The sequence below is a fragment of the Diadema setosum genome, chromosome 8 (assembly GCF_964275005.1).
Source record: "Diadema setosum chromosome 8, eeDiaSeto1, whole genome shotgun sequence".
NCBI classification, from domain to species: Eukaryota; Metazoa; Echinodermata; class Echinoidea; order Diadematoida; family Diadematidae; genus Diadema; species Diadema setosum.
Window position 1 is genome coordinate 15,169,962 of NC_092692.1, and position 13,878 is coordinate 15,183,839.

The 13,878-nt window shown below is 37.9% G+C and overlaps 1 protein-coding gene across 1 annotated transcript in view; it reads right to left on the minus strand.

The window, feature by feature from the left end:
• Positions 1-3,565: 3,565 nt before the first annotated feature.
• Positions 3,566-13,878, minus strand: part of LOC140231854 (uncharacterized) — a 29,224-nt gene continuing 18,911 nt past the window's right edge. Inside the window, exons 16-21 of the mRNA XM_072312005.1 lie at positions 12,482-12,696; positions 11,338-11,507; positions 10,635-10,736; positions 8,805-8,821; positions 5,941-6,173; positions 3,566-3,814 (exon numbers count right to left, since the gene is read on the minus strand). Coding sequence (XP_072168106.1) covers positions 5,991-6,173; positions 8,805-8,821; positions 10,635-10,736; positions 11,338-11,507; positions 12,482-12,696 — 687 coding nt within the window. The 3' untranslated portion in view covers positions 3,566-3,814; positions 5,941-5,990. The remainder of the gene's footprint in view (positions 3,815-5,940; positions 6,174-8,804; positions 8,822-10,634; positions 10,737-11,337; positions 11,508-12,481; positions 12,697-13,878) is intronic.

A 13,878-nucleotide genomic window follows, 5' to 3' on the forward strand; every position in this document is an offset into this window, starting at 1 on the left:
CACAGTTCAGCGATATGAAACATAAAAAAGGACAGTTTCATTGAATAGCTTTGTCACTTACCCAGAAAATTGAGTAATGATTATAATTGCGACATACTATAGAGGAATATATTATGTCACTCCCATTACAGCACACACTGTATGAACTGGCTGTTATTATTCTTCCATAAGGTGATGTGTATGAGCAAATTAAAAGTAATTAGATGCAAGAAAGAAGGACTTGCTACACTCGAGTCCCTAACTCATACACAATTATTCATAAAATACAACATCGATGCCTTGCGTAAAGCTGCCTAATCCATAATGTATAAACTGCATATCCAGGGCTGATACAAATTTTGAATATTTATCAAGGTTTTTGAGTGAATTTGACAGAGGTAGAAAAGGAAATTGACATTTTATGAACACAAACTATTTAAATCTATAAATTTAGACAATGTCACACTAATCTACAATGTACTACACCACAAATGTACATTCTAATTTTTACAACAGTAACTTTTTTTTTAATAATTCAGTCTGTGTCAGCAAGTTACAATATGACATTTCATACAATGTTTACAATTTGAACTTGTAGTTGGGTTTCTGAGAAACAATCCAGTATGTGTCATTTCTGAGTCCTAAACACCTATTAGAATAGAAACATTTGAAACAAAATTAGTCAGAGAAGAAAAGGCTGGAAAGAATTACAGTTCCCATCTATCCCTGACTTGATATCACGTTTGATTGTCTTTCCACCTTTTTTTTTTTTTTGCCCCACTTTCTTTTTTGTGTGAAAGAGCCATACATATAGCACAACTTGATTACCTCCAACAAAACTAAAAGTTAGACCAGCAGCAAGTATTTAAAAATTATAACAAAATTCATACTTTACATGATAGACTGCAAAATGTTGCCAAGCACAGGAGAGAGATCGAAAAATGCTATGCAGTACCCATGCGGTTTATATGGTACGTTGCTATTTTTAAGTACAATTTAATTTGAAGAACTGACTGTACAATGTACCACATGGCACCTCTGACTAAGCAGAGCTTGCTACTGATAACTTGTCAAAAAATAAGTAAACTTTATCCACCTCTACGAGTGCAAGTATGAACTAGCATAGTAACAGCACAACTCAAAAAGTACACAAACATAGAAACAATATTGTGCCTGAGCTGATATAAAACATGAACGCTACCACTTGGGCTAGGAATTAAATAAAGGACTCTATGGAACAGTCATGATTTATCACCACAGTCTCATGATGCTACCATCATTCTACAGTCATCACAGGATTATCTGCTCCTACAGCAAGAGTCTGAAATCTAATAATCTTGAAGCCACACATCAAATCACACTGACAACAGTCAACATATGTTTGAAGACTTAGTGCCTATATTTCGGGGCAATGCCCTTTTTGCAAATTTTTGTATATCAAAGTAATCCATGGGTAACTTTTTGTACATATGGAACTTTGTGGGGAGGAAAGTGTACGGTAGCAAAATCACTATCAACACCACTGTGCCCGGGAGGCACTGTGGTACAGTGATTCAGTCACTGAATTTGTACACAGAGAGTGTCTTTGGTTCAAATCCTGTTAGGTGCGTTCATTCTTGGACATGATGTTTTACCTACAATGTCCCTCTCGACCCAGGAGTATAAATGGGTACCTGGCAATGCAAGGGTAATAATAATAGCAGGGTCCTCTGGTAGAGCAGTGTTAACACTGAAGAGGTTACCCTGGATGAATAACACCACATTATCATTAGTATAGGGGAACCTCGTTATAGCATGCTGCTTGGGACCAGTAAGATTTCCTTGTTATATCAGGTATCTCATTAATTATAACAAGCTGTTTGGGACCAGTAAGAGTTACTTGTTATATCGGGTATCTTGTTATATCAGGGATAAACACAGAAGAATGTCAAAGAAATTGTAACAGCAAAATTAAGTTATATCATGTATTTCACTATATCCGACCTCATTATAACAACTCTAGTCTCTCTTACCTTACTGAGCAATCACAACTTTACATAAATCAGCAGCTATTCAGACTCACAGTGCAGAAAACAACTAGAAAACAAAACTTTACCACTTGACTATTGGTGTACAGTACTTTCATCCTAAGTCTAATGCAAAATTATTGATATCTCCAAAAATAATCACTCTATGCATTTCATTATTTCCTCCAAAAAAAAAACAAAATGCCTGCAGACTGTACAAATTGCCATAAAGTCACACACACAGAAAACTCCCTAAAAGTGTTCACACTGATCCCTCATACATGTATGTACTTCCTCAAAATACAAAGATCGCCTACTAAATACCATGCCAAAGGTATCGGTATCAGCTACACAAAATTTTCACAAAATGTTAAAGACTAGTGTACATGAAAGAGCCCAGCTGTCTCTGAGATTACAATCTACTGGTGACATAGAATTGTAAAGCAACAAAACATTTGCATTCAGCTGTTGCTACAATGTAGTTGGTATAGTCCCAGTCACTTGCTTACTTCTAGTACAACCATATTAAAAATGTGTTTTACACAACAGGGCTCCATACATGCAACATTGCAACTTAGTACATGTATGTATTTACAAAAACACCTGAAATTTTTGCTGTGTAGAGTTTAATGCCCTTCTCTCCGATAAACACTGAAATTAAAAACCGGGTCCCAATTTCATGATACAGCCTTAAATGCTGATACTCAAAAAAAGGAAGATGTCTTGATGTGTAAATGCAAGGGACTAGACATGACGTGAGCTAGACGTAGATGAAGAAGAAATTTCTACTTACATTTGACACTAACAGCTAATAATAATGATAGCTAGTTTTTATATAGCACATTTCAGACTCATTCAGAATTTCAATGTGCTATTACACAGTCACTTAGTCAGCCTTACCCTAATCCTACATTTCCATAGATAGCAGATTTATTAACGACACAAATCTAAGGTGCACACCACACTCAGTCCCTGTAAGACTACCAGACTGACAATATTATGAATGGTATTGCATGTAATTTGAACATCTCTAATGACTACCAGTATAAAGCGTTTTTTATTGTTTGTGTGTGTAATTTGTTTTTTTTTTTGCTTGTAGTCGATAATTTACCCATACCTCAATATATCATTAATTATTAAGGATTTCATTTCCAGTGACTACCCTGCAGCACAAGTGATCTAGAGATGTAACTTGAGTGAGAGATAGAAAAAAAAAAACCACCCTCACGAAACATCCTGACACAACAATTCTACCATCACTATGTCTATTGTTTTGTCTTTACACAATGAAATATTTAGACAATAGACAGCTTTAGATCTGCGAGGCTAATTTTATGACGCACCTCCTCCCAGCTAGGTTGGACAATGTGAGCTCTCATGGAAACAGATGTATCACATATGTGCTACACAACATTCTTTCAATACCTGATAGGTGCATCATATCATTATAATAGCTCAGATCTAAAGTTATTTAATATTTAACAACAAAGGGCCAAACTAAACTGATAACACATTACTCAACAGAAAAAACTGTGTAATATTTGACCTCCATAAAATAATTCTAACATATTTGGTTGGTTTTTTTTTTCTGCCAAGACTATAAAAACAGAGGACACAATTCATTTATTCCTAACATGATTCATTGTCCAAACTTTGATATTAACTACGACTTGTTCTTTCGCACTTAACAAGGGAAATCTTTCCACACCGTAGAAACTTAACTTTTAGAATACCAAATCGTCATCATCGCTGTCCACGTCATCGTCTTTCTTACCGCGGTCACTCCCAAGGCTTGACCGCTTGCCGCTCAGGACTCTATCGAGTGGACTCTGTGAGAGACAATTTGTGGAAGGGTAAAGTCAACATCAACCACATGAAAATGCTTTGATAAACCTTTAAAAGCCATTCAAAATAAACAATCATGTTAGAAGAGCCATATGAAATTCATCAATGAACTTGCCCAAAAGTTAGTGAGAAACAGTTGAAACGACAGCGGCAAGTCAAGGTTCTTAATGACAAGTTGAGATACTGGCAGTACTTAGTTTGTAGGGGTATTTGTGATACAGCTGGGTGCATACCTTTTCTGAATTTTTTGTAAATCTTCAACAAAGTTAATACATGGCTAGGTCAAGACAGATTTCTCGCACAAAATGATGTCAAAAGTTGAGGAACATCCATGAAAACAGAGATGCAATTATCTGCTTGACAGACTATATATATTTTTTTTTCAGTACAATGCACATTTTGCATGCTCCAGAGAGAATCATTTCTATCGATAAAACCACTATTCCACTCACAAATTTTGTTATTAGTTTGCAGAATTTATGATACCTGCATACAACCTAATAACTGTGCATGTGACAATTAAAGTTAAGTAAATATATTTTGAAGCATTTTTAATTCTGTTTAATCATTATCTTTTTTTTCCAGGAAATCATGACATAAAAAGCAGAGCCTCACAGCAAACTGTTGCTTATAGTTTGTCTCAAATGGACCGAAAAAGACCAGATAAAATCTATCTCTAAACATTTCAACCACTGCAATATTTCCTGAAAGCCTGTCTGCAAATACATATCAGCTTTGAAATCATAATAATTCTGTTTATTTTCTAGGGTGGGTGGCTTAAACACTGCATGAATTGCAAGTCTCTAATATACCCCATTGAAAAAGACATTCACGATTTCAATGTTGTAAAAAAAAAAAATCCACAGTTTGTGAGTCAGTGATCTTTTCAAACATGTGACAAAAATGTTCCCAAAGTAAATTTATAATCTGAAATGCCGAGTGCCATATTTGACAGAGATATCTACTACTTCAACAGTCACCAGTGCAATGGCATGTGACATCTCTGCATGACTCAATTCAGATACACATAAAATTAAGCATGATTATGTGTATGGTATGAAAACAACAAGGTCAGATATGCTGCATGATGTTAATCATTAATTAGGATTGTCATGTTTTGTGGTTGTTAATAGGAATGAGCAGCAAGTCAATGGATGAGTACAATCAGGTGCGTGGATGTGAAATGCATAGAAGTTGCAGGTTTGTGCTTCACAGAATGTCAAGAATGAAAGTAGCATACTAAAAAAGATGTTACACAAATCGAATGAATTCATACTCTGCAGAAAAAAAAAAATGGGCTTTTTTTTTTGTTCTTTTTTTTTTGGTTTAGCTGGAGCTGCAAATGAACTAATTAATACATTGACAAACGTGGCAGATTGTACACTGAGAGATGTACAGACACGTACATTTTTCACATAAGTTAGGCGTTGCATCAAAATTATGACCAGCAGGACCCCTCAGGATCCTGATTCAAGCTGGATCCTGAGGGTTCCTGCTGGTCACAATTTTGATGCAATGCCTTAACAAAAACAGAGGTCGACTTGTGTGCTAACTGAACAATACCAAAGTTGACTGCTAACACTGATGTTGACATTTCTTCACTGCAATCTTGTGATTTGAAATAATGTCATTTGGAAACTTTTGTGTGTGTGTGTGGATAAATTGTAGTAACACATGTCTTTGCTATTTTACTACATTTGACTGCAGAGTACAGCTGTACAATCATTATGAATTTGGTTCCACTCACACATATCTGCGCAAGCACTTATTTTTTTAGCTTACAGGCTGGAATTACTCCCAAATTTTATGTGAATAGAATGATTAAATCTAGTGATCTAAGTGAAAAAAATATTGAACACATCAAATTTCTTTTCTTAAAGCTCTGAAGGAAAAGTCACATCCTTATTATCTCTACAATTGCAAAACACCCAATTAACTATTAACTGCAACAATAATGAAAATGAATTTGTTTAGATGACGTAATAGCACAAAGTATATCACATGTAGACACATCACTTGTATCTTTTATGGGAATCCGCTGAACTTCCACCAATTCACTATGACAAACAAGATCTGAATGGAGAATGAGAAAGAAGAAAGCCAAACATACATGTGACGAGAAGTGGAAATGGAGCACAGCATGGTTAGTGGCGAACGGCATTAGAAAAAGCCAAATCGCTTGGATTTCGCTTCACGCTTAGCAGAGGCCGGAGGGGCTCTCACGGTGACGACGATGTCGTCATCGTCGTCGTCATCGTCCTCGCTGCTGCCCTCCTCCAGGATGGTGGACGACAGGGAAGGTTGGAATGTGCGTGGATTGCTCTTGGTAGAAAAGGAGTTAGTCTTGGGATAGAGAGAACGTGGAATGGTAAGATAAAGGAACGGACAGAGAGAGACAGACAGACAGAAAGTGAGAGAGAGAGAGTGACAGTGTGAGGAATGGATAGAGTGGTGACAAGACATACAAGTTAAACAAGTTAAAGGGATGATATAGTTTCGGTTCAGATCGGGATTCAGGTTCTAACTCGTTGCCAGATGATTAGAAACCACTTATACCATATATTAAAGAGAATACAATTCTAGAGTACTTAAAAGTTTATTTGATTAAAATCGGTTTTGAAATGGCTGAGATATCCAAAATCAAAGTGTTCCTAATAAAAAGTGGGACCCACCTTTTATTAGGACCACTTTGTTTTATTTTGTTTTTGAATTCCTCTGAGAATTGTATGCTCTTTTATATTTCATATAAATGGTTTATAACTATCTGGCAAAGAGTTAAAACCTGAATCCTCATCTGAACCGAAACTATACCATCCCTTTAAAGCCCAAGTATACTTTTGGCACTGCAACAGTAAGGTAAACACTCAGTATAAAGGTCTTTGGGGCCGGGAAATTTTGTCTGCTATGTCAAGGCGCTTGTTAAATCAGGAGCCAAATACAACAACAGCACACACAAAACAGGTTAACAATGAATCTGTTGCATCAGGACCAAAAAAGACAGTTTTTGTACCAGGTATTTCATAACATCAGATCTCTTTCTACAGACTTTCTATGGTATATTCTATCGAGATCTACAAACATCTGTTCTCCTCGGTGGTTGATTACATCCTGCAAGCTTACTAACCATTAGGGGGACTAAAAAGAAGAAGAAAAAAATTAATAAAAGAATGACAAACTAAAAACTGTGGACTTGACAAATGGATTTGAATTGATATAGAAAAGTAAAAACTTTGATATTACGTGATATTTTTCTTCTTCCATGTCAGGTTTCTTTATACCTGTTATTTTATGATATCAAAGATCAGCAATTAACAGCAGTGTTTTACAACAATTTTGGGGTAGTTTTTAAAAAGCTATACTTGGGCTTTCATGACAAAATGTTAAAGAGACACTAATCTCAAAGGTACATGTACAGGGTTACTTTCATGTATATGAACACAGTGAATAATTCCTTTGAAGTGTTGCATTGTGGGAGTACAAGAGTGGCATGGACGTATAACATAAAAATGGCAAAAATCCCTCTCTTTGAGCCTTTGATGGCACTGCCTCTTTAATACCACATAGTCTGGAGTCAAAAGTACTCATGTGGTGATTTTTTTGTTTCTTGACAGAAAAACGTTGCTACTATATAAAACATTACCACATGAGTTTGAAGCAAAGATATAATCAAACAAACAGTAAAGGGTAGACGTTGTTACAAAAAAACAACAACAACAATTATGGTTATATATCTTAATCTAAGTCTTTGCTATGACAGACATGATACTATCAATACTATCATTGGTAATACAAGATGAATCTGATTGGAAACAAATGACATCAACCTGACAAAATTTTTGCAGATGATTAACTTGTACAAAATGTGTATCTTTTTTTTTACAACAGCCATTCACATTTGACCTTACCAAACATATCAATCAAGGCTACTGAATGTGATCTGCAAATTGGAGCCAACAATCTCAAAGCAGTTCAATGGAGAATGTAGCCGCAAGCTTTAGCACATTTCGATACACACTCAGCTTTGCAGGGGTAGTAGCAGAAAAGCTTGATATGAGGTAATTTTGTTGAGTAGCATTTAGGGAACCCAATAAAAGAGGCATTCTACTCCCTTATAGCCTACACGCTGCACACTGAATACATCAACACACTTCTTTTTTTTTCTTTTTTTCTTTTTTTCCTGCCTGTTGTCAGCTTCTTAATTTGAGTTGAGTATACATCGCATACACACAATCATATTATTGAAGTGGGGGTGAGTTGGACCCTTAAAGAAAGACATGATGACCACAGTGTTTAAGTTAGTGAAACTGTGTATTACACCTTGTGCATCTTTGAAAGCAGATGAAATGTGACAAAATAAACCGAGGCAAATTAGGTATACATGATTGGACGGGTAAAGCACGAATGCACAATTTCAAAGAAGATATGTATATGTTAGTTCAATGCATACCTGGAGAATTCCACAATAATAATGACTACTTTAACCAGCAGAAGAAATTGAAGAGAGTCAATAATACATAAATGAGGGACAGAGGATTTAAGCTCATGAGAACAATCACCACAAAACTAGGACACATAACTGCGCAATGTCAAAGTAAATTTTTGCAGCACTTTTCAAACAAAGTCTGAAATTCTCAACATCAACTAAAATCATGACATGACCACAAAGGAGCATTTACACTTATCTTCAGTGCTGTTAACACGAGTAGTCTCTGTTTGATTGTCATGGGGATGCCATGCAACGCTATGGCATCTAAATATCGGCATTATTGTATGCCATTCCCATCTATGACTTAATGTGGAGAGGCTCAATTACATTTCCACTGGCCCACACTAAGAAAGTGCTGACTGATGTTAATCAAACAGATTTCAATGAGACTGCTTTTTCCATGTTTTGTGGTGACAGTACACACAGGCCTTACATCAGCATCCTGGAGCCGAGTGTTTTGGGTGATTCAGTGGGTTCAATGTACTTACCCTTCTCCCTTTGTTTCCTGTAGTGAGCATAAATACAAACAATGGAAAAACAACATACTGTCAGGTAAAGTTCATTTTCGTATTATGCACAGTGTACATCATGCAAACTTAGCTTTAGTATGATTAACTTTTCAAAATACTTGCAGCGGACACGTGTTGTAAAGAAGAAACACAAAATATTGCGATACAGTAAATGGGCATGGATCACTGTCAAAATGACAAGAAAATGGATGCTAAATCTCTCATTGTGAGAGAACATGTATTCAATCTTCTACAAAGCCTTGAGGCTATCAATCTCTATACATATATTCCATACCTGCCAACCCTGAATATCAATGAGTACCTGGGAATAAATGAGATTCTGAAAAAAAAAGAATAAAAAAGGGAAAGAAATACTGCAAATATATAAAGTTTCACCTATCTCCCATACACCACTACAAGCAGGTGTTCACAAAAATAGGAATACACAGTGAAATAACCTTTCTCCCCCCCCCCCCAATTGGATTATTCTAATCAGACAGGAACAGTTAGCAGGTATGCTACTCAAACTAGGTGTTCATCAGGTTGCTCCACCAAGGACTAATACAAACAGAATCTCAATATCAGATGAGGTTCCTTATCCTGACATATCCCCAAAAACTCAGAGCCCATCTCAAGGGCCAAAAAGCCACAACACTGCAAAATCTGAATAAACACAACGGGATAGAGACTTTGTCCATCTAGTGACATTTAACCATTTCTGCGTCATTGACTTTGGACAGTGTACAGTGCTATGGGGTTTTGTGTGTCAATCGGCACTCAGTGCACACAAAGGGTTAAAGATAATATAAAGTTTTGGTACCTCAAAAGTTTCCCTGAATTTCCTTGTCTTAGTTTGTGTTTCAGGTTAAAGTACCTTTCATATAACTAACACTGTGAGACTTACTCGCCCCAAAATGCTCTCATGTCTTAGTAATCATGCAATTAACTGCGACCAGCAGCCCCATACGTATAGCGTAATGGGGCTTCGCATTGTAGCATTCAGGATCATGACAGATTTAGTGTCATCCAACAATTTCTACAATTTGAAGACTTACCAATTAAGTTGAAGTATTGAAAACAGGCTTCGGGCAACGTTTGGTTCTGCCAATAGTCCCTTTCTGTTCGAATTGATGACTGAATGTGACTCGGTCGAGAGGACCTTGGGAGAGCTACATACACTGAATACTACGGCCAGCGCATGCACATCACATGCGCACAAATTTCAAATCCATGAACGGATAAGATGTTTGTGTGCACATGCGCCGGCCGTAGTATTCAGTGTATGTAGCTCTCCCAAGGTCCTCTCGACCGAGTCACATTCAGTCATCAATTCGAACAGAAAGGGACTATTGGCAGAACCAAACATTGCCCGAAGCCTGTTTTCAATACTTCAACTTAACTGGTAAGTCTTCAAATTGAAGAAATTTTTGAAATTTAAGTTGATATTTACCCGCGATACTAAATCTGTCATGATCCTGAATGCTACAATGCGAAGTCCCATTACACTATGCATATGGGGCTGCACGCTGCTGGTCGCAGTTATCATGCAATAATGGTTTTGTACAATACGTGTACTACCTCGCCGCTGTATGGCGGCGGCTCTGGTACGAAACCATTATTGCATGATTACTCAGACATGACAGCACTTTGGGGCGAGTAAGTCTCACAGTGTTAGTTATATGAAAGGTACTTTAACCTGAAACACAAACTAAGACAAGGAAATTCAGGGAAACTTTTGAGGTACCAACACTTTATATTATCTTTAATCTCAAGAGATAGATAGAGTCCACAAAGAACAACATTTCTCACCTGACTTACTACTCTGCTTGGAGGTGACGCTCCTCTTAGAAGCTGATGACATCACCAGGGAGTCATCCGAGTCTTCGTCTGACTGCACAGCCTTCTTTGATGCTGGAAACCAGACAAATCAGGTCATTTAATCATTTTTTTTATGCGCACAAGAATATCTTATTGATAACTATCTAACAGTAACCATGGTAACACATTATTGCACAGAAAAAGGATTAGAAAAATAGTTTGTAACTACCTGAATTGCAAGGAGCCAGACTCGACTTGCATTCATGCTATTTTCTATTTCCTATTATCCTTGCTTTTCCCATGTGATTGCATATTTGTAAACATGTACAACGATTATTATTGCATTGAACAATAAATTCAAATTCATTCATTCATTCATTCATTCATTCATTCATTCATTCATTCATTCATTTATTTATTTCAGCATTGTCTCCATGATTACCATTTCAAAATACAAGATCTTGGTGTTGAGGTTTATGTAGCAGGCAGGCAAGTACCTGGCTAGAATTTGCTCTTTTTTTTTCTTTTTTTTTTTATTGACAGACATTGATACAAAGGTGAAATGCCATCTGATTTTATTCTGACTGATATACTTGTGTATTCCCTACCTTAATCAACATTAATGAAGCATCTGTACATGCTCATATTTTGTCAATACCATATTCTTGAAAAGACAAAAGTGGTACATGAAGACAATGGAGAATTTCCTTACCGGTGCCGCTGCGAGTTGATCCAGCTTTACTGGAGGCCGGTCTTGAGCTGGACATAAATCTGTCCAGTCCACTCTTTGTTGACCCGGCCTTGGAGGATCGGCCACTGTGGAATGATCTAGCTGACTCCGGCTCAGAATCTGACCGGTTGGTGCTAAAAACAAGAAAACAACAACACAAAGGCATGACAAAAGGTATGGTCACTCAAACAAAGAATGGAAGAATTTCAGATACTACATACATATCAAATACTGTGTGCTATCTCAAGTGAGAATTGCTAGTAGCCTACAGGTACCATTATTCCGTTTCTCTCTTTTTCCTTCCATCCATTTTCTTTCTGCTAAACACGCCATGTGTAGAATGTTAGGGGGAAAAAAAGGAAAAATGTAACTCATGATATGTACGTGAAGAAGAAGTGTGTTGATATATTCAGTGTGCAGACTGCAGATCAAAGAACTTTAAACTAACTCCTCAGCCTCTTTCACAGAGTGAACATCTCATCCAGTCAATGGGCCTGGTAAGGAGAGCGCAGGTGATGACAAAGAGCAGACTGAGATAGGGTATAGAATGTGGATAGGAGGGAAGAGACCTACTGGCTCCAGAAAATTGAATATTAAATTTCTTAGCTGCTGGGAGGAATCCATGAAGGAGACCCCGCAAGACATGGGAGGAAACAATCACAGAAGACAGGAGAGCATTTAACAGGTTATAGGGCAATTTCCTCCTGGGCAAATTACCCCAGATCCTTCCTCTGACCCTAACCCTACTCCTAATCCTAATCCTGAACCTAATCCCAACCCTAACCCAAACTCCAACCCTAAACCTAACCCTAACCCTAATCTTTACTCTAAGCTTATCATGAACCAGTATTTAGTCAAGGGGGGGGGGGGGGTGGGGTGTAATTGTCCTCAGGGGTTGACAGCCCTGATATGGTTTAACATTTCCCACATTGATCTAACTGACAGGACAGTATGAAGAAGAGTCATCATGGAGATGAACTGTCCAAACCCACAGAATGGGAAAAATGGACTTCAGACAATAATGATGTTGCATAGAGTACTACACAATACAACACTGTCGCAAATTCATGTAAAAGCAAAGCATCGCCCGAAGGAGGAGACTACGTACAATCTGCTGAGCTGCTCCTTGCGGGACCAGTGACCCCTGACAGCTGACTGGATCGTCATGGCAGCCTCATCCACATCACTATCATCCTCCTCCTCCCTGGCTCGGTCACTCGCTGCGTCAGTGGTCGATGGGGAGAAAGGCTCAGAGTTGAAGCGGTCTAGCAGATCCTTGCGGCTGTGGTGCCCGCGCATGGCGGCCTGGATGGTCGTCGCAGCCTGCAGAATGAAACAAACAAAAATATTACCACCTAGAGAAGCACTCTGAGAGCGCAGACCTCCGCCAAGCAGCTCATTTCCACCACTGATCTTGTTCTTCCTTAGAGATCAGTGATTTCTACCCATACGTATGCATGCTGAAAAATTGCCCGATTGCCATCCCAATATAGAAACCTTTTGTTACGTCATCAATGCCAGCTGTGCGACGCGCCTCACCCTGGACCAGAAACTAGAGCACTCTAGTGTGCATATGAAAACCTCAAAATATGCAGCTTGAACTCCCACAATTTATTGACCCTACCTGCCAAAATATCAAAAATCCTTCATAAAATCCATAAAAATTCCCAGATCACTACCAAAATTTAAACATCTGTTCCTTGTGTCATCCTCAACCTTTCCTGTAAGTTTCATCCAAATCTGTTCACAACTTATTGACTTATTAACAAACGGTAACAAAAACATAACCTCCTCCCTTGGCGGAGGTAAAAATACAACCCCATGACTGGACGTGACTAACAGTTCATCTCTTTTTTGAAAAATCAAAACTGGTATCCTGTGACGATCGTCCTCTAGTGAAATAAACTTTAAACTAGAAATGTCGCTTTGGCGACTGGTATGCCTCCGCCATAATGCATGATTTTCCCAATAGGTCTAGATAGTACATGTGGACAATGTGTGATTACATTTTCACAAAATTGGCAAAATATTGAAATGACAAGTTTGTCACAAATGTGTTGAATGTTCACCTTCCTTGACCTAGGTTTAATTGGATGAATAGGAGAGCATGTATCTAGGGATTTAAGGACTTTAAAGACCTAATAAAATGCTTGCAAAATTTTTTAATATGCAAAAGAAATGTAAAATATATGTCATGATTATCAATGTAAATATGTTGTCAGTGTCGTTCCGGTTTTTATCGCTTCTAGAAACTCCCCCAAATATCACATTTTTGGAGGACCCCGTTGCAGCTTTTGCGAAAAAGATAGTCACGTGACCAACACCCCTGAACCGATTGATGACGTATAAGCACGGAGTTGTGCTCAGTTAGCAGACGCCGCTCAGCACAAGCACTCAGATTACTAGCTTGGTACACGCGCGTACACGATAGCTAGCCCGGCCAGGCCCGGGCCCGCGGGATGTGCGCTCCCGGTCGACACACTGACTGTCGACATACGCATTACC